Genomic DNA, 22517 nt, shown 5'->3' with positions numbered 1-22517 from the left:
GGACTAGAGAAAACCATGGGGGATGGGGAATTTAAGTATATTTAATTATGTAACTTAAAAGGTCCTTCCTTAAATCTAATGTTTTATATATAAATATATACACATATATATATACACACACACACACATTCACACAAAACCCAAAAATCAAGCCAACCAGCCACACCATGAAAAAAATCAGAAGATGAATGACCAACTGCTAAGTGTGTTTTCAACTCATTTTATAGACAAAGGCTAATTTACTTTATATATAAACCTCTACATGGCAATAAGATCAACAACAACCTAACAGAAAAAAAATGGGCGAAGGATATGAAAAAATAGTCAACAGAAAGAGAAAGACAAGTTACTTTTAAATATATGAAAATATGCACACCCTCCTTATAAAATTAATGCTAATTAAAGCTGTACATTAGGTTAACAAGGATTAAATAGTTTAATAAATGTTCTAATTTGGCAAGGTTGCAGGAAAATAAACATGCACACATTGGTGTAAAACTTTGATTAAGAGCAGTTCGGCATATCCATTAAAGTTTTATATGAATATGTCCTGAACCTAGTAATCTGTAGGGATAATCATTGCAGCATTGTTTCTGATAGCAAAAGAATGGAATCAGTCTAAGTATCCATCAGTAGAAAACTGGTTAAATAAATTATGGTACATCCATACAATAAAGCCATTGAAAAGAATGAGGTACTCTAGTATACTAATGTGGAAAGTTCTCCAGGAATATCATTAAGAGAAAAAACCCTGGTTTAGAACAATGTGTATGCTATCATTTGTATGCGGTAAAGAAGTATATTTATGATATGTATGGACACTCTCTGGAAGGATGCATATGAAGTTAATAATAGTGCTTTCCTTTGGAGAGAGAGACAAGGTTTGGGGGGAAACTTTTCACAGTATATGTTGGGAATTTTACATTTTAGGCATGTATTACCTAGCTAAAGATAACAATCGTTTGGAGTTTTGGGGGTTTTTTGTTTTGAGTGCTGGGCTATCTGAAATGCTTAATACAAATAGCTACATCATCCAGAAATTTCAACATTTATTTTGAAATTTCAAAATGGAAAGATCACCTTTCTGGATAGTCTCCAGAAACCAAAGTTTGTGCTTAAATAAACGAGTGCTTTCTTTCTCCTCAGTTACCCATCTTCTATATTTGTATCTCTTTATTTTAAGATGGAATTCCCCCTCCCAAAATTAAAATACTATTTTCTTCATTATAAAAAGTCATTCATTCATTCATTCATTCATTGTGAAAAAAAAAAGAAAGAAAGAAAAGAAGAAAAGTTTTAAAAATTCCAAACTCCCATCATCTAAAGATAAGTCCTGCATCTTTTCAGGAACTACTACATCGATCTCTTGCTCTCTCTTCTCATCTCACACACTATTTCATGTAAATGAGATCATATTTTTTTTTCAGGCAACAATATATCATGCCTATATCCCATGTTTGTGTGCATGTGTATAAAACATATATATTTAATGGCTGCACTAAATTTTATGAAAATAACACCTTATGTCCTAAGCTCTAAAATTTATTTTGTATGTTTAATTTTTTCCAATTTCAGATACTTCAAACAAGCATTTCCCAAAGTATAGAATAGCATTTTAGGTGTTATATGGCCTTTTTTTTTAGTTTTTGTACTTATTTTTACAGCTGTGGCCTGTGATACTGGTTTCCCATTTATATGACTGATACAGAGTTTTCTGTTAAAATAAGCTCAACTTGAGGAAAAAAGTGCATTTTTAAAGAAAGATATGGTAAAAGTGTGAAGCTGGGATGTGAATATCTAATGAATATCTATGTTAAAACCATAGTTCTAAAAAATGTTTTGATGAAACTTATTGTATGCAAATCTTTTTAGATATCTGTTTAATTTTTTTCAGGGAAGTGTTTAAAACCTATAATGTCGCCATGGACTACATTACAGTTGCACTCCTGATCTGGAATTTTGGTGTGGTGGGAATGATTGCCATTCACTGGAAAGGTCCACTGAGACTCCAGCAGGCATATCTCATTATGATCAGTGCCCTCATGGCCCTGGTATTTATCAAGTACCTCCCAGAATGGACCGCGTGGCTCATCTTGGCTGTGATTTCAGTATATGGTAAAACCCAAGACTGACATTTTGTTCATCACAGAAATACCTCCTGGTGTGTTTTCCTTCCTCTTCTAGTTATCTTGACTTAGGGAAAATGACAACAGTAATGTCCCATAGCTTTTCAGTAAATAATCAGTTAACTCTACTATCTTTTTCATATAAAGATTTCAAATTTTTTGAGGTTAAGTTCTTTAAAAATGTTTTATTAATCTCCCCCAGTTTAACTCAGTGATGAGTTAGTGGAAGGATCCATAGACTGCTGGTCCTAAGACTTAGATTCAAATCCCATCGCTACCACTGATAGCCTTCATGACTTTATGAAGGTGATTCGGGCCCTTCGAGCTTCAGTTTCCTCATTTGGAAAATGGGAATAATGCTTCTCAGAATATTTGTTGGAAAGCACTAGCAGAGTGCTTGACACAAAATGCTCAACTAATTTTTAATACAAAAATTAAGTTAACTACTTTTTATAAGGCAACTTGGGTAGAATTACTCTTTAAAGGTAAAACTTATTTGGGCAGTGTGAGCTTCATATTTATTAGCAACCCATGTGACATGGGTCCTGAAAAGTCAGAATATACCTTAGCCATGAATAACCAAGATGTGAACTCTGCAACTCTCACTTTGCATAAAAGCCAAAAAGAGATCTGCTTGCAGAGGTCAATTTGTGGTCTCTGTATGATAACTGCAGTGTTCTTTCATCCCTATTCAAATGCTTACTAAAATGTCAGGTGACCTGTAGTAGAAAACCTCATCATTCCCCCTTGATTGATGAATAAAACATCAGTGGAAATAGAATTCGATTGGCTCTGTTCTCATATTTGAGCAGTCAGTCACAGAACTGTAAAAGTCATATACTCTTTGTGACGAACTTTTCATAGTGACCTTAGGTTGTATAGTATTTGATGGTTTGCAAAGTACTCATCTTTTCATTGCACAGCTGCGATCAAGAATGCCAGTTCTGCGCTCCATCCAGTCAGCAGCTGGTTAATACTTTGCAGTCAGAGATTTTATCAATATGTTCTTCTGTTCCATGCCTTTTTCGACAGCCACAGTTTGCTTTCTCCTTCAAAGGGACACATTATATCTTTACCTAGTGACTCAGGTACTTTAGCAGCCCTACTACTGTTGCACAAAATCTTTGCAGGCTGGATCTTAACCACATCCACCTTTGTCCAGGAGCACAGATACAACATTACACTGATGATATCATCCTCTGAATAAATTCACTGGACCTACTTGGTGAGGACATACAGATATTCACAATAGAGCTCAAAAGGGAGGTGGCATTTCCCTGTACATAGTACAAGGCTCTGCCACCCCAGTTAAATTCCTGAAAGTTACTTGGTAAGCTGAGGGCTTCTGCATCTCTGGCACTGTCAAGAAATAGCAGCTGACCCTCTCTGTGCCCATGATGTTAAAACAAGCCCACTATGTTTTAGGCCCTTTGGGGATCTGGAGGCAATATACTCTTCATTTACAAATTTTACTTAAGCCTATTTATACTGTTACAAATTGGCCCACCTTGAATGGGGACCTCCTACAGCATAAGGTTCTAGAATCTGTCCAAATTATAATACAGTAGTTACTTCCGTTAGTGTCCCTTCTCCCACTTTAGAGGCTTTAGCAACGTCTTCTCATACCTCCTGAAATATCTGGATCACTCACTATGATCATAAGTTGCCCACGGATCTCTGGTGTGAGGAACTACACTTTTCAGTCCCATGCTGTACACGTTTAGAATGACCATTTCTGACTACATACCGAGCTCTCCTGGAAACAGGTTTTCACAGGCCCTGAACCTGTGAAGCTCCAAATCCATCTGCTCCTTATCTCCATATCATGGAGGCAGCATTCTACAAGCTCAGCACAGCCACCAGGGCCTCCTTGCTAAGACAGAAATGTTAGCCATATGATAGAGCTGAGTCTGGGCCCCCTGGAGTATCTCACCCATAGGAGAGGGTGGACTCTTCTTTCCTCAGTCCCTTGCCAGTTGACAAGGTGCTAGAGGAGGTCACCCCTCTCTTGGACCCCTGGCTACCACGGGAGCCCTTTGGGATCAAATGAGTGAACAAACAGCAGTGGGAGTTTGTACACTTTATGGACAGTATCAAAACTACATGTGAAGGAGCTCACTTGGAGAGCTCTGCTTTTCATTGCTTAATCCAAGCATCCTTGATCAAAGAATGGGATCCAAGGGTCAGCAAAATTAGCTGAACTTCAGGCAGTCGTCTTAATCTGGCCAACAGTTGGCTCCATCTGTGCATTTTTACAGACCCTTGGGACATTGCAAGTGGTCTAGCCACCTGATTTTGCCAGTGGTAGCAACAGCAATTACTTATCCAAGTTTTCCCTCTTTAGGGAAAATAACTGAGAATCTCTTGCCTCACAGATACCAAAAATAGAAATCAAAGTTATACACGTCTCAGTACGTATTAAACCCACAATACAGGCCTCCTCACTTTATCCACTTTGGAGTTCCAGATATTGTTACAGTGACTATTTCACTTCTAAATATACAATGCTGGGCTCTTGAACAAGGTGTGCAGTGGAACTTTCACCACCATACAGTCTCACACTACAGGCCTCACAAGGCACCATTATGACATACTAGAGCAAGTTAAAACTTGAAAACATCAGGGTTGAATCATAATAAAGAGTCTGATTCCATTTTTGATATTAAAAAAAAAAGCCAGTTCTGGAGACAGACTGCCTGGATTCAAATCCAGACTCTTCTACTCCTATCATTTATTGGGTATGTGGCCACAGACACATTGCTCAACCCCCGAGTCTTAGTTATTATGAAGATTAAATTAAACAATATGTACAGTACCCACGTATAACGGTATCTATCAGTAAATATTAGCTGTTTCTTTAAAATGTATAATCCTGTGAAGTAAGCAAGGCAGTTATTCTTGTTTTACTGCTAAGAACCTGAAGTTTGTAGAGGTAAAGTATTTGCCCAAGCTTAACACCATTTGATCTAGCATATGAGTCCTAAGTCCCATATTCTTTCTACTACATTACACTGTTTCTCCCATCAACCCTCTGTTTCTTCCATACATATGCAAATTATCTCCACAGACCTTTGAGTTCCTTTAAAATAAAAGACTTTTGTGCCCAATATTTAGAGTAATGATTCTTAACTCCATTTCCATAAGATCTGAAGATGTCACAAAGATTGTTCTAAGAATTTCAAAACAAAATTAATTTTAATTCACTTTAATTGCTCTAAAAAATAAGGGTTTATCATTTAGCAATTCTATAAGGAGTAGTGTGTCATAAAACCAAGATAGTTACAGGACATCGCAGGTTGAAACAGGTTAGAAATCTCATTATTTCAGAGCACGGCAAATTTCCCTTTTCTCATCCCAAACAAATCAAAATGGAAGCAGTGAGAGTAGAGATTTCTTGTGTGTGTGTGTGTGTGTGTGTGTGTGTGTGTGTGTGTGTTGTTGTAGTAGTAGTAGTAGTAGTAGTAGTAGTAGTAGTAGTAGTGTACAAGAAGACATGACCACTTGCAGGTGTGAGGTTTTTTACTTAAATGCATCTGAATGATAGTAATGTCAACACAAGCTATCGAATCTTCCTTTACAAATTTACCTATATCTGTTTCCCATTATTAAATGTTTGAAATTATTTTCTGTATTTCTATACTCTGAATTTTCACGACATAGCAAATGTAAGAAAAACTGCAGTTATTGGAGACAGATGGTGGTAGAATCAAGAATAATTTATGCATATTGCTTCCTCCTCCGAGTTGCTGTTTTCGTAAAATAAGACACTTTTCAGCACCACATGTATTCTGAGACCTAAATATTTGTGAAGTGCTTTTGACAGGAGAGCTAAAGAAATGCTAAACTCATGCAAAGGTTTATTAGTTATTTTGTTTGAATTTACTGCCCTCTTATTTCAAGTATCCCTAAATAGTACATATACTGTTTTCAAAAAGGGGAGAAGATGAATCTCTTCTACTCTGTTCTTCATATTTTGAAAAGTTAAGTCAAATCCCCTCTATTAAATCCCCTCCTAAAGTAAACCTTCAGTTTGTGGCTCATAGGTATGTTTTGTTTGGAAATGGCTTGTCCTTGTTTCTGCTTTGGAAATTGACAACTGCTCTAGAATAATTCTGTCTTGTCATTATTTCTGCCTCTTCTCTTCAAACTGAGAAGACTTATTCCAAGAACCCAACGATGATACACTGTAAACTAACCAAATAGCAGTCAAACCAAAATGAAGTTTGCACAGGTCTCTGTGTAGTTTTGTGTATTTTGTTTAGATTGTCTCCATCCGCCTCCCCCATCAGCTTACCTGCTGTTAATTTCATATTAATTCAACATCTTTCTGTGTAAAAAAAAATTAAACCTTTTTAATTGGTTAATTCCTCCCTCACACACCCATTTACAAGTTTAGCCAATACATTTTTCAGATGTCTTTTCTATTTTCCTTTTTCTAGATTTAGTGGCTGTTTTGTGTCCAAAAGGCCCACTTCGTATGCTGGTTGAAACAGCTCAGGAGAGGAATGAAACTCTCTTTCCGGCTCTTATTTACTCTTGTAAGTATTTCAGAATGATGTTAAGTTAGTGAACAGCTTAGAATTTACAGAGATTCAAACACATGTAATTATGATCATTATCGTGGTACTTTTTCTCACCTTAAATGCATAGCATTGATGGAAATGCTGCAGATCTGTTTCCTTGCAAATTATTATCTTCTTCCTGACATTGGTTCCAGAGAGTTTTCAGTATGTGTGGAGATAGAAGAAATATTTAGAGATTGAGGAGCCAGTATTCTCATTTAAAATCTTATTAATCAAGAACTATTGAGTACTTGTTATACACATATATTGTAGGTGGATCTTGCACTAGCATGTTGAAAGAATTGTACTTTTCCTTCAGAATGTGTTTGCCCTTTTTTTGGTTTTAGAGTCATACACTTCCTAATCATTCAGTAACTATTTATTCATCATTGACCTGATCTGCTCCCACAGAGTACTGTGGAGGATATGAAGATGATTAAGAGGGACTTCCCTGGCTGTCCAGTGGTTAAGACTCCATGCTTCCAATGCAGGGGGCCTGGTTGGGGAACTAAGATCCCACCTGCCATGGCATGGCCAAAAACTAAATTAAAAAAAAAGAAAGATGATTAAGATACTTTGCTTTCCCTCAGAGTGCATTTGCTTACATTTTTTTTTTTTGGCTGTGCTGCACGGCATGTGAGATCTTAGTTCCCCGACCAGGAATCGAACCCAAGCCCTCAGCAGTGAAAACTCAAGAGTCGTAACCACTGGACCGCCAGGGAATTCCCTTGCTTACAATTTAGAAGTGAGATAAGACAAGTATATAAACAACATTTGAGGCAGGCTGTTATCCGATTATTCAGAAGGAATGCAAAATGCAGAAAGAGCTCAAAACAGGGAAAATCTAAATAGGGAATCAGAGAAAGGCTTCATGGAAGAGACAGCATTTGGATTGAACCTTCAAAGGGTGGGTAGGATTTCAGCAAGCGCAGATGGAAGAGTCATTTCCAAAAGTGGGCTTGGGGACTTCCCTGATGGCGCAGTGGTTAAGAATCCGCCTGCCAGTGCAGGGGACACGGGTTCGATCCCTGATCCGGGAAGATCCCACATGCCACGGAGCAACTAAGCCCCTGTGCCACAACTACTGAGCCTGTGCGCCACAACTAGTGAAGCCCGCGCAGCAACAAAGACCCAATGCAGCCAAATAAATTTTTTTTTTAAAAAGTGGGCTTGTCACAAAGAATGGCTTGGAGGCATAAGTGTGGGGCATCTTCTTCAAATTTCAAGTGTTCCAGTTGACTAGAACATGGAGTACAAAATAGGGAGAGTACTAGGAGATGGGTTTGGAAAGGCACTCAGGGCAAGATCACGGATAGCTTTGAGGGACTGGTTTAGATCTCTGTATTCTATTCATGATCACTTGGGAATCACAGAAGGTACTTAACAGAAGTCTAATGTGATCAGAGCTGTGCCTTTGTAAGCTTGCAGCATTGTGCAAGGTGAACGGGAGGGAGAGAGAACGGGAAGCATAACTAAACAGATATTGCCATGATCTAGGTGGAAAGTAATGAGAGTCTGAATTATGGGATAGGTAATGGCAGTCAAGGGAAAGGCCTTGATGAGAGCTTTTGGAGGTAGTTTCAGTCATTTTTAGTGACGAGTGAGAGAAGTTTAAAGCTTAAAGGGAGGATGATAAAGAAGAGAGGTTTTTCTTATTTGAGAAATCCTGTGTAGTGTTGCCTGTAGCCCATATCTAATTTTCTTGGCAGGACCTGTGAGCCATCCAGGTAGAAATTTCCGGCAGGAGTTTAGAAATGAAGTACCAGTGCAAAGGAAAAGGTTGATAATAGAGATGCAGAATTGAAGAACATCAGCATGGAGGTGACAGTTGCAGCTGTGGGAGTGGATGAGTGATTCAAATCAAAGGAGGAGAGAAGAGGACACCAGGAGTAGATCTTTGTCAACTACTATGTTTAGAGAGTGAGAAATGAAGAGAAAATAGTAAATGGAACATAAGAAAATATCAGAAAATTGGGAAAACCAGCATTTTTCACTTAGCAGTAGCATGACTGTTTTTTCATATCAGTACATGAAATGTCTGCATAGTTTTGTCTTATATAGATATTAAATAAAGGGTATCTTTATTGATCATTTCCCATTACAAACAATGCTTGCAGAGAACATTTATGAATTTGTGAATATTGTTGTACAGATACATTCATAGAAATGGAATTGCTAAGTCAAAGGATGTGTGCCTTTAAATTTTGATAGATAGTGCCAGATTGCCTCCTCAAAAGGCTATACCAGGGCTTCCCTGGTGGCGCAGTGGTTGGGAGGCCGCCTGCCGATGCAGGGGACACGGGTTTGTGCCCCGGTCCGGGAGGATCCCACGTGCTGCGGAACGGCTGGGCCCATGGGCCGTGGCTGCTGGACCTGCGCGTCTGGAGCCTGTGCTCTGCAATGGGAGAGGCCACAGCAGTGAGAGGCCCGCATACCACAAAAAAAAAAAAAGGCTATACCAATTTATATTCCCTTCAGTAGTGTGAAGGTCCTAATTAACTAACACCTTCATTATCACTTGTTTGTATATGTGTATGGGAAACTAATAGACAACATCTTGTTTTAGTTTTCATCTTGGCTTATTGACTAATAACTATTAGTTAATAGTAAGTAATAACTATTAATAATTATTTGGACTTTTTAATATATTTTTTTAGCTGCATGTTTAAATTTCTTGTTTTATGACTGGCTTGGTATTGTATTTTTCCATATTTTTAGAATTAATTTTTAATTATACAAGTAATACATTAATACTTTATCATTGAAAAACTTTTTGAATTACAGATAAAGTTAAATTTCATTGTAACTGTCATCCCCAATCTTAATACTTTACCAAGCAGTTACTTACCAGTATTATCAGTGTGATATATATCCTTGTGGACTTTTGGCCTATTTATCTGTTGAGTTATTGAAAAAGCAGAGTTTCAAGAAGGAGAGAATGTCAGATGCTATAAAGAAGTGAAGGATGATGAGGACTAAGTAAACCATATAGAATTTGGTGCTTTAGACATCTTTAGTGACATTTAAGAGAGCAATTTCAGTAGAATGATAGGACCAGAAGCAGTATTCCAAAGGACGGAAAGTGTGCGTCTGTGTGTGTCTGTCTGGGTTTTGCTGGCACTGGCAGTGGAAGTGATACAGTGGACAGAGACTGGGTGATGAAGAAGGAGAGGTAAGTATCACCTACTAGTTCACAGGCAGAGCAGTGGTGACTTGAGAAAAGAACAGGTATGAGGAAAGATGGTTCCAGGAGAGAGAAGGTTGAGGGAAAGGAGCCAGTGGAGAAAGGCTTTGAAGAGACCAGCAAAAAGAAGTAATTACTGGAGTAAAGTAATAAACAAAGCAGGTAGAAATAGCTCTAAGAGTTCAGTAAGAGGAATTAGATGAGAATAGTGAAAGACCCGGAAGGAAGGAAAAGACAGAAAAGCAGAAGATAGTGGAACGTAGAGAGAGGTCAAGTTGGGAGCACATGTTAGTTCACCTCAGTCTTTCTTGTGAACTTGCTTGAAGTCCCTGTTGTACTCTATATTTTTTAATTGTGGATGTCAAAGTGAAGGGATTGTGAGTTTTAAATTTTTTCTTAGTTTTAGGATTTTACATTTTTCTACCATTGTATCTATTGTTAGTACCACGATAATGCTGTGTAACAAACCACCTCACAACTTAATGCCTTAGGGGACTTCCCTGGTGGTGCAGTGGTTAAGAATCCGCCTGCTACTGCAGGGGACACGGGTTCGAGCCCTGATCCAGGAAGATCCCACATGCCGTGGAACAGCTAAGCCCGTGCGCCACAACTACTGTAGCCCGTGTGCCTAGAGCCCGTGCTCCGCAACAAGAGAAGCCACCGCAGTGAGAAGCTCAAGCACCGCAACGAAGAGTAGCCCCCACTCGCCACAACTAGTGAAAGCCTGCATGCAGCAAAGAAGACCCAACGCAGCCAAAAATAAATAAATAAATTTATTAAAAAAAAAAAAAAAAACTTAATGCCTTAAAAATAATTATCAGTCACCATCACTCCTGCACCTGCGGGTCAGTTGACTCAGCTGATCAGACTTGGCTGTGGTACCTCTGCTCCACATGTTCCCTGTCCTCCTTGGGCCAGTGGGTTAACTGAAGATGTTCTTGTATCTGGAGAAACAAGAGGGCAGCAGTCCTGTTAAGTATTAGCACACTGTCATCTCTGTCCATGTGCCATTGGTTGAAGCAAGTCACATAGCTGAGTCCCTGGTCAGGAAGAGGAAAACTGCATTCCAATCTCAGCGAGACCATGGCAAGAGTGTGGGTGCAGGAGGGGTGAAGAAAGGATCTTTCAGTCTGCCACAACGTTAAGCATGTATGTTAATTTTATACTCAGAAAAAGGATTTACTGTTTTTAAAAAAATCATTTGTATATAATATGAATTTTTAAAAACTCAAGTCTGTATAACAATCAATATTGAGATTTTTTTGCAGTAATTCCACACATATGGGAAAATACAAGCATAAAACTTTACCTCCTGTGTAGATGAAATAGGTTCAAGAAAGTATCTGTTCTCATGAAATACTGAATCTTTAGTGAGCATTTCATAAATCATTGAGTTTGACAGGTTTTTTTTCAAGTAGAATATACAAAAAACAGCAATATTAATCAGTTCTTTCCCCCTGAAATGGATATAAACATTAATATGAAAAGTTTTTAAGTCAGTCCTCTCAGTTATTTGTTCTTTAAAAATACAATCCTTTGATGCATTTGTATACTCCCCAGTTAAGAGTATTCAGTTTGCAAAAGGGTCTTACCCTCAGGAAACATGTGAGCATTTTTGTTTGTTTTCTCCCTTGTTTGGACAGGAAGAATGTACACCTACTCTTTGGTAGCTTTTCAGAAAACAAAGATAACAGTTCCTTGAGGTTGACCATTATGTAAAGTTTTTCTCTGATTTCATATCAGTTTGGGAAGTTTTTAGATTGTTAATTTTTAATTCGCATATTTTTCTATTAATCTAAGATGTTTGGTGTTAAGTTGAAAGATTGGAAAGCGGGTTTTTTAGATATTATTTTAGTAATGTTAATTCATTCAGCAAATATATATTCTGCTCATGATAATTTACATCAGGGGTTAGCAAACTACTGCCCATAGCCAAATCTGGCCCGTGGCCTGTTTTTGTATAGGCCTGAAAGCTAAGAATGGTTTTTACATCTTTAAAGAGTTAATGAAAAAGAAAAGAACAAAGAAGAATATGTGACAGAGGCCAGATGTTGACCCACAAGCCCCAATATTTACTATCCGGCCCTTTACAGAAAAAGTTTGCTGACCCTTGATTTCCATGGTTAATATTAAGTGTTAAAAGAGTTTGTAGCTTTATCTTTCTATACTTGCATAAAGAAAGAAAATCAAATAAATACCTGCTGCCTTCATTGCCAAGAAGACTACAGAAATTCGTAAACCCGGTGGTTGCCCTATTTCCTCTTCATTGGGTTTGGATTTAGTTACAGTGAATCCCCAACCTGGCTAATATTCACTTTGATTAGTTAGTCAGGTTATCATATAATGGAACTTGTCTGACCTCTGAATTACAAAGCTATGGTGAATGAGTAAGTGCAGCTATTACAGGATTTTTATCCTCTTTGGTTATGTATTTCTTTCATAAGCTAGTCAAGAAGCCTTAGAGTATTAGGAAAATGGATATAATTGTAAAATCAGTGATGCCAGAGAAACAGAAAATGCCAAGTATCTTGTTTAAAATTGCTTACCATTACTGGATTGGACTCAGGTTGCTGCTGGCTTGGTTTCTGCTGTCACCCTGTATGGCACGTGTTTGTATGTATTTTTGTCTTACTGTTGGTGTATCTTCAGGATAAATTCCAGAAGTGTTATTGCTGGGTCGGGGGTAAATGTACATGTAGTTTTGTTAGATGTTACCAAATTCCCCGCCATGTTTCATCCTACCTGCAGTATGTAAGAGAAGCACCATTTTAAAGTATTCACATTGCCTCTTAATTAAAATGCGACAGGATGTGTGTGTATATCTAGAGCTATATAGATATATTGATATATATGTATTTTTGTGGAGAGGACATAGAAAAGGCAGTTGACCATCCGTTCATGTTTATTGCTTTTAACTTTTTTTTTTTTCTTATTCCCTGTATATAACACAGTTTAGCATTATTGAAAATCCCAGAAGTAAGACATAACATGAAGGGAACATATTCGTTGCATCTTTCGAATTACAGTAATTCATCCGATGCTTTGTGAGCCCCAGTTTGTCCTCTAATTTAGTTCCAATAAGTAATTTTCACCAGTGAATTCACACTGTTTTAGGATATTCAACTAGTCGAGCTGTTGTTTCGGTGGAGTCTTGCTGGCCTGAACAATTTTCCTTCTGGTTACTTTTCAGGGATTATAAATAACAATGAGCAGTTGTATTATAGCAGCTACAGTTTGAAAGCTACAGTAAATGTCCAGTTTCAGAATTTTTTTTTATCTGCCAAAATCAAAGAGAACCTTTTGTGGTTTTTATTTTTTTAATAAATTTATTTATTTATTTTTGGCTGCATTGGGTCTTTGTTGCTGTGTGAGAGCTTTCTCTAGTTGCGGCGAGCGGGGGCTGCTCTTCATTGCGGTGCGCAGGCTTCTCACTGTGGTGGCTTCTCTTGTTGCAGAGCACGGGCTCTAGGCGCACAGGCTTCAGCAGTTGTGGCGCGCGGGCTTAGTTGCTCCACAGCATGTGGGATCTTCCTGGACCAGGGCTCGAACGCGTGTCTCCTGCATTGGCAGGCGGATTCTTAAGCACTGCACCACTAGGGAAGCCCCGTCCCAGTAGTTTTTAATATGCATTTGCTTCTGATTGTTAGGGATTCTTATGTTGACATTAAGAAGATTGGTGATTTGTGTGGAGAAATAACAGCCTGCTCTCTATTCGTGAGCTTTCCTTTTGTGTTTCCAGTCCTTACCTGGACTTTTGTCTTTCTCAACAGCAACAATGGTATGGTTGGTGAATATGGCAGAAGGAGACCCAGAAGCCCAAAGGAAGGTATCCAAAAACTCCAATTATAATGCACAAAGTAGGTGGCTTTTATTTGATAATTTCCTGGTTTTCACGGTCATTGTCATCTTATGAGTTATGAAGCAATGATTTTTTAACCACTTTCTTTTGAGAACCTCCTGGAAGCTGTGGTAATACCTAGCAAACACAGGTAAATATTTGAGTTCACATGCTCCAAGCCCAACAGTCAGCCAGGGCACCCTAGGTTAAGAATTTCTACCATTAAACACCATTAATTCCAGTGTGGAAAGGTTCAAGTTGAGGCTATGGTTTTAAAAAGGTAGAATAAACACTCTCTTCAAACATGTAAAAATGAGAACCTCTTGTCTGACAAGTCCAGAGTAACTGAAATGTAATTTGATTTGAGTTGTGATAATGTTTATGTTGAGAAGATAAAATATTCCAGGTGGACATGACTTTCTGGAGGAGGGTAAGAATGATGACCTAGGATGGGAGATTGAAAGGCCCACTTGTGGATACTACAGAAGATGTTAAGGCAAACACAAGTTAGGAGGAGTTATAATTAGAAAAGTTGAGGAATAACAGCACAATATCAATAGTCAAAAAGAAAGGAAACCTTTTTTTTTAAGAAAAACAAGGACTAACCTTATGAGGAAGCTGACAAACAGAGGCGGAATAAAGGTTGGTCAGAGAAGAAAAAGGGCCTTAACTGAGTTGCTGTTTGTCAGGAAAGGGAGAGTTTAGGTTTTCTAGAGCCAAGAAAACTGCTGTTCTAGCATTTGGGTAACTGCAAGGAGGACGCTTTCAACTTAGAATTTGCGTATTTGGGACCAAAAGATATTAGGCCCATTCTGCAGTGAGCAAGGCAGCAAAACAGGGTGGCATTAGACCAGCAGTAGACCTAGTAGAGAAGTGGGAAATAGAGGAAACAGTTGCTCCAGGTCTGGTTGTTGTGTTAACCTTGTTAAGCTAAAGAAAATTGAAAGATTCGTTGTCTATGAGTATACATGTATATATATGTGAGTATGAGTGTCTTTTGGGTACATCAAGATTTTGTTCTTTTGACAAATGTTGATTGAGCACCTGACTGTGTGCCCAGTATTTGTTAGGCACTGGGGATATAGCTCTGAACGAGAGGTTCCATTCCTGTGGAGTTTATAGCCTATCTGGGGAGACACGCATGTTGAACAAATAATTCATTCAGGTTGTGATAAGCACTACAAAGGAGAAGTGTAAGTTGCTATGAAAGTTTATAGTGGAAGAATTTCATTTGTTCTGGAAAGTTAGGAGGACTTCCCTGGGGAAGTGATAACAGGAGATGGCCAGCCAAAGAGAGGAAGAAGAGCTTTCTAGAAGAGGAAGCACCATGGGCAAGGACCTTGAAGTGAGGAGGAGCTGGGTGAGCTGCAGAGTTCCTCAGTGGGAGTGTGGTTGGTGTTTCGGGTGGGCGTTCTTCATTGTGCTGACTCCCCTCACATTGTTTAGCATTCCTGGCCCCTCACCCACTAAATGCCAAGGGTAGCTTCGAGGTTTGCAATAACCAAAAACTCCCCCTCCTAGTTTTTTCCAAACATCCCATGGAAGGGAGGTGCTACCCCCAGTTGAAAACCTCTGTGTTATAGGAACTAGAAGTTAGTTTGGAGCAAGGGGGTGTAGGATTCCAAGAGGGATGTCTGTAAAGGAAAAAAGTAATAGAACTCAGAGGTTGCCCGAGTGCACCTGAGATAAAAACATCAAGATACAGCATTATGAGCGTGCTATTTATAATTAATTATGGAGGTAAATACCAAAATAAACAGCTGAAAGGGTTGAAGGTAGGGTGAGGGTCGGGAGTGAGGAGGGATAGGGCAGAGCAGGCACTGATGTTTTTATTTCTAAATCGTATACTTTTATGATTTTATAAACTAGCTCAGGGAAGATTCAGGTTTTGTGGAGACCTGGTTAAGAAAACAATGCAGATTAAAAATACAAAATTGCTAGAGCCCCTTTCAGAACAATGTCCATGCAAGCGAGAGGCCTGAAGTATGCAAGCTTCATTTATTCATAATAGATGAATAAATATGAACATGTATTAATTTTATAAAAAATAAATGAGAAAAAAGTATTATCAACTTCACTTATGTATTTTAATTATTTTTGACGTATGGAAGGTTCTTGAGACAATCATGTTATACTCACAATTTTCAGTCAGACCGAGTCATTATAACAAAATGACTAACTAGCCCATAAAAAAATTCACTCCCTCCTTTCCCATCCTCCCAGCCCCCAATAGTGGTCTACTTGTATAACTTAGTCACTAAAGCCAGTGGTGAGTACCATTGATCAGTGAGTGCCAGCAGCCCCAGCTGCAAAGATCAGAAGAAATGTTCTCTCACCTGACCAGAAGTCCTGAGGTGTAGGCATTTGCACGGCTGGCTAATTTTATGACTGGATAATTATCAGGGGCCCCGGTTCTTTCCCGTCTTCCTGCTCTGCTACCCTTAGATATGAGCCTGGTCCTCAGCCCTCTGCTCCTCATGGTCACAAGATGATGACTGCAGTGCCAGGCATCATATCCAGATAACACAACATCCAGGGGAAGAAAGGGGCTGTTTGTGTCTCCTTACGTCTCTCTCAAAGAGTGAGAAAACTTTTCCCCAAATTTCCAACAGACTTTGTCTCACTACACATTGGCTGGTACCAACCCCACAGCTTTAGAGCTTTCATTGGGAAGAGGAATTATAGGATGACCACACTTAGCTTGGACTGAACTGGATTTACCACCGGAGTCATGGGTGGGAGGTGGAAACCCAAATAAATCAGTACTCTGCCCTCAGGAAAAAAGGGGAGAAATAGCTGTTGGGGAAGCAACCAACAGGCATTGAAATAACCCGTGATTTGTGGTTTAAGAGCCAGCTAACCCACCTAGTTACGATGACAGGTAATTACTGTTTCCATGTAATTTTCTTAAAGGTATTAAGAGATTTTTCTAAATATTACAACTGTGATGTTCACTTTTTCTTGAAGGCACAGAAAGTGAGTCACAAGACCCTGTGACAGAGAGTGATGATGGCGGCTTCAGCGAAGAGTGGGAAGCCCAGAGGGACAGTCGCCTGGGGCCTCATCACTCGACGGCTGAGTCGCGATCTGCTGTACAGGATCTTTCCAGCAGCATCGTGGCCAGTGACGACCCAGAGGAAAGTATGTGCCTTTCTCTACATTGGAAATTCATGGATTCCTTTAGGTGCTGCAGTATCAAACTCTGCCAAAATAAAATGAATCAAAGTGTTACAGTCTAATTCTAAACAGCAGTGCAGCTTTTAGTAGGAAATAATAGTTGGTGCTTTTCTCATAGTTAAATTTGTTAATGGACCAAATTCTGCACCTCAGATTTTTGAAATTATCCCTTTACAGCCTGATCTTTGGCATTGATTTTATAAGGTAAAAAAAAAAAAAATTTAATATTATTCTGATAAGACTTCATGTCTACAAAATTTTCATTAATATATTTCACTCTTGCTGCACAGAGACCTATGGATTTAAATGCTTCACCCTTTTACATTGTTACTGCCCTTTTTCGGCAAGCACTGTATTTTATTAATTTTAAAGAAAATCAAAGGGATTTAGGTTCTCTGCAGAAATGTAAGAGTTTGTTCAGTGTCTAAGGTGTGCTGTCACTGGGATTCAGGTCAGCACTTGGGGCTTCTTAGGATATTAGCCAGTAGAGCCCCCTGGTTAGGGCTCAGTCATCTCTTTACTTATTCTTAGTTAGAGAGGTGATTTACTGAATAAGAAGAGATTAGCACATTTCCCAGCTAAGTTACCCTCAATTTTTTCGTTTTCACAAAAGTGAAACACTTGATTAAAATATTACAGCGAAAATATTAAGTAGTTTCAAAGAAACAGACACTAGATTCCTTAGCTTCTCTAATCACTATTAATTGTGACCTTGACCTTATCCTTCAGCTTGATCAGAACACTTCTTACAACTCACCATTAGTCTTTTATCTGGGTCAGAACCTGGGCAGATCCATGACTTTGGTGCTGGGCGAGTTTTCCAGATTTTAGAGCCATCTGCAGCCTGCAGCTTTCACACTCTGGGAAACCAGACACAGTTGCCTCCTTTTATGGCCAGCCTTGAGCTTGCATTTGCTGATGTTTTCTCTGCCTTCAAAGTTATCACTGTAATTAGTTGCCTCTTCTCTTCCTTTCCTCTTTTCTCAAAGATGCATACAGCCAAAAGAAAGAAATATAGCTGTTAAGCATAGCTGCAGTGTGATTCTTTCACGACTGCCTTTCCTACTTGAAGATTCTCTCTCCTGATCATCTCTTCATGTCCTTCTCTTCATCTCTAACTTTTTTTTTTTTTAAGAAAAACCCAAGTATTGCCCCTTCTAACTTCAGATTAATATTTTCTTTATCTGGGACCAATATAAACTAATAATTGATATTCTTTCCTTATCTTAGCATCCAGAACACACATAACCATATCTGATTGCATTAGTGTGTTAAACCAGAGTTGTTACAGAAAAGTATCAGTTTACAATAGAATTTGACATGTAAAGGCACATGTGTCTTCCAGAACAACCTTTTAAAAATCAAAAATTAATCAGAAAGCTGAACACTGAGACATTTTAATTAGAAATGTAAAACATGTTTATTCAATGTGCAGTTGGTCTTCTAGTGAATTTCAAACTACACTTCTTCCAAACTTCATGCCCATAGCAAGCCTCAGTGTATTACTGATAGATTTAAAATTTATCAGAGTAGTGAAATTAACCTGTTGTTTCCAGGAGTAGAAATTTAACTCATAGAGGTTCTTTTTCTATAACCTCAAGGGAAGAGTGGGAGATGGATTTTGTTATTTTCTTCAAGTGGAGGAAGAGGTTTTAGTAGTTAAAACACAAAATAATAAATTTCAGGAAGTTTTTTATATGTTTCTGTTTATTAAAAAGATAGTAGGAAATATTCATTATTTTACTGTGTTATAGTTACATTTAAGCTAGGCATATATTCTGCTAGATGTCCTATAGCGAAATCTTACAATTAAAGTAAATATTCACCATCATTTATTATTTTTACCATGTCTTATGTTTGGTAGACCTGCAAATGCCCCTTTTAATACGAAAGGAACTCCATCATTACTTAAAATTATTTTTCAGAGTGGCCAAAACAAAGCAAAACAATAGGAGACCTAGACAGCAGTAAAGCAACTAGCATCCAATCTCAGCATTAGCACTTGGCAGTGGAATACTGATAATACTTGTCTAACTTAAGCACTTTCCATTGCTGTGATTTTAGTTGTTTGGCCATGGCATATCTTTACTGAATAAATCCAAGAAGCTGTTTAAAGAAAACATATTCCCGAGCAACATGATTTTTCTTAGGTTTTATATACTGATTCATCCAGGCTCTTCTGGTTATGGAATATAACTTGTTGCTTCAGTAAGTGCCTAAAGAAAAAAAATTGATGGTTACTTCTTTGTTTCCTGACTCTTTTAATTTTGCTAATAAAATACATCCATATTTCTCTCTCCATTAAAATGAATTCTGTAGAATATAACTAGCATTTGACATAATATTATTATTTAAACAAACATAAGCCTTTGAATGAAAAAAATGTGAGGCTATAATTTTAAGCTTGATTTGGTACATTATTTTTATTTTTTGATACCTCTGTTGAGACATAATTCACATACTATACAATTCACCCATTTAAAGGGGTGACATTAGTATATTCACAGAATTGTTCAACCATCACCACAATTGATTGTAGAACATTTTCAACACCCCATAAAGAAACCCCATACTCCTTAACATCACCTCTTCAATCCCTCTCATTCCCCGCCATTTAAAGTGGACAATGCAATGGTTTTTGTTAATAAATTTATTTATTTATTTATTTATTTATTTATTTATTTATGGCTGTGTTGGGTCTTTGTTGCTGTGTGCGGGCTTCCTCTAGTTGCGGCGAGAAGGGGTGCACAGGCTTCTCATTGCAGTGGCCTCTCTTGTTGCGGAGCACAGGCTCTAGGCACGTGGGCTCAGTAGTTGTGGCATGCAGGCTCAGTAGTTGTAGCTCATGGGCTCTAGAGCTCAGGCTCAGCAGTTGTGGTGCACGGGCTTAGTTGCTGCGTGGCATGTGGGATCTTCCTGGACCAGGGCTTGAACCTGTGTCCCCTGCACTGGCAAGCGTATTCTTAACCACTGCGCCACTGGGGAAGTCCACGATGGTTTTTATTATAGTTTTGCAACCATCACCACATGCTAATATTAGAATATGTTCATTACCTCAGAAAGAAACCCTGTACCCATTACCCCTATTCCCCCCAGCACCAACAAATATACTATCATAATAGATTTGCCTCTTCTGGACATTTCATATAAATGGAATCATACACTATATGGTTCTTTGTACTGATTTCTTTCATATAGCATTATGTTTTCAGGTTTTTTCTATGTTGTAACATGTATTAGCATTTCGTTTCTTTTTATAGCCAAATAATATTCCATTGTACGGATATGTCACATTTATCATCCATTCATCAGTTAATGGGCATCTAGATTGTTTCCATTTTGAGCTATTATGCATAGTGTTGTATGAACATTCATGTACACATCTGTGTGGACACATGGTTTTATTTCTCTTAGGTATATACCTACAAGTAGAATTACTGAGTCATATGGTAACTCTATGTTTAACATTTTGAGGAACTACCAAACTGTTTTCCAAAGTGTCTGCACCATTTTACATTCCCCGCCGCAGTGTATGAATGTTCCAATTTTTCCACAGCCTCACCAACACTTGTTATTATTTGTCTTTTTGATTATAATCATTCCTAGTGGGTGTAAAGTGGTATGTCATCAGGGTTTTGATTTGCATTCTTCTGATGGCTAATAATGTTGAGTATCTTTTTGTGTGCTTATTGGCCACTTGTATATTTTTTTGGAGAACTGTCTATTCAGATCCATTGCCCATTTTGGGGGTCCTTTTTTATTATTGAGTTGTAATAGTTTTTGATGTATTCTCTAGACACAAATCTCTTATCAGAGAAATGCAAAATTTTTCTTCTGCATTATTTTTAAAAATTCATTTCTATAGCATTTTTTTTCTGAACAACTTAGTTTCTTTCAGTTAGTTTCTTTTTTTTTAATTTATTTATTTTATTTATTTCTGGCTGCACTGGGTCTTCGTCACTATGCGTGGGCTTTCTCTAGTTGCGGAGAGTGGGGGCTACTCTTCGTTGCAGTGTGCGGGCTTCTCATTGCAGTGGCTTCTCTTGTTGCGGAGCACAGGCTCAGTAGTTGTGGTGCACGGGCTTAGTTGCTCCGCGGCATGTTGGATCTTCCCGGACCAGGGCTTGAATCCGTGTCCCCTGCATTGGCAGGCGGATTCTTAACCACTGCATCACCAGGGAAGTCCTTAGTTATTTTCTTATAGTACTTACTATTTGGAATCAAAAGTATTTCTAAGGCTGTCATTTGTTTAGCCTCTGTGTGTGCCAAGAACTTTTCCTGTATTATTTTTAACGCTGATACCAACCTTGTGAAATAGCTCTGTAATCCCCATCTTGTAGCTGAAGAATTTGAGCATTAAAGAAGTTAGTAAACTTGCCCTGGATCACACTAGTACCTAAATAGTAGAGTTGGACTCTTCTCCACAACTGAAACTGGTGATAATATTCATCAGTCTGGGAAGGTTAGCAAGTTAAAGGATAACTGACCATGTAATTCATAGCATCGGATTTCAGGGTTGTATGTTTAATTTTTCCACTATGGAAGACGTTGCTCCGGCTTCCACGGTTTAAAAAGAACAATGGTTTCTCAGTAAGATCTTTTTTTTTTAATTTTTTTTAATTTTTGGCTGGGTTGGGCCTTCGTTGCTGTGCACGGGCTTTCTCTACTTGTGGCGAGCAGGGGCTACTCTTTGTTGTGGTGCGCGGGCTTCTCTTGTTGCAGAGCACGGGCTCTAGGCACACGGGCTTCAGTAGCTGTGGCATGTGGGCTCAGTAGTTGTGGTGCATGGGCTTAGTTGCTCTGTGTCATGTGCCATCTTCCTGGACCAGGGATCGAACCTGTGACCTCTGCTTTAGGCAGGTGGATTCTTAACTACTGCGCCACCAGGGAAATCCCTCTCAGTAAGATCTTATTAATCAGAACTCTGCCCCTTTCTCCCGCAGACTCTGCTTCTCAAGGCCCTCAACACCTATCTTCCAGAAGTAGTTTCTGTAACTCAGGCAACAAAACTTTAAGATCAGGATCACACTTCAGTTAGGAATACTTAAATAACAACCAGAAAGGTAAAAGCCAATAGTAAAGCTTAATGTACTGTTGAGCCCCAAGTCAAAGCATATTTTATTTATTTATTTTTTAAAAAACAGTACATGTTCATTGTGGAACTTTATTTTTTTAATAAATTTATCTATTTATTTTTGGCTGTGTTGGGTCTTCGTTGATGCACGCGGGCTTTCTCTAGTTGTGGTGAGCCGGGGTTACTCTTGGTTGCAGTGTGCGGGCTTCTCATTGTGGTGGCTTCTCTTGTTGCAGAGCACAGGCTCTAGGCTTGCAGGCTTCAGTAGTTGTGGCATGCAGGCTCAGTAGTTGTGGCTCGCAGGCTCTAGAGCACAGGCTGAGTAGTTGTGGCACACGGGCTTGGTTGCTTCGCGGCATGTGGGATCTTCCCAGATCAGGGCTCGAATCCGTGTCTCCTACATTGGCAGGCGGATTCTTAACCACTGCACCAGCAGGGAAGTCCAAAGCATTTTTTTTTTTTTTTTTTTTTTGCGGTATGTGGGCCTCTCACTGTTGTGGCCTCTCCCGTTGCGGAGCACAGGCCCTGGACGCGCAGGCTCAGTGGCCATGGCTCA

General features: G+C 38.8%; 1 protein-coding gene across 2 annotated transcripts in view; it reads left to right on the top strand.

Moving 5' to 3' along the window:
* Window positions 1-22517, top strand: part of PSEN1 (presenilin 1) — a 77005-nt gene that overhangs the window by 45152 nt on the left and 9336 nt on the right. For both annotated transcript variants that reach the window (XM_082852206.1, XM_082852205.1), the window contains exons 7-10: window positions 1895-2115; window positions 6566-6664; window positions 13643-13729; window positions 16678-16851. In XM_082852206.1, coding sequence (XP_082708332.1) covers window positions 1895-2115; window positions 6566-6664; window positions 13643-13729; window positions 16678-16851 — 581 coding nt within the window. The remainder of the gene's footprint in view (window positions 1-1894; window positions 2116-6565; window positions 6665-13642; window positions 13730-16677; window positions 16852-22517) is intronic.

The sequence above is a fragment of the Leucopleurus acutus genome (assembly GCF_964270905.1).
Source record: "Leucopleurus acutus genome assembly, chromosome: 1".
Lineage (NCBI taxonomy): Eukaryota > Metazoa > Chordata > Mammalia > Artiodactyla > Delphinidae > Leucopleurus > Leucopleurus acutus.
This window is presented reverse-complemented; position numbering and strand designations above follow the sequence as displayed.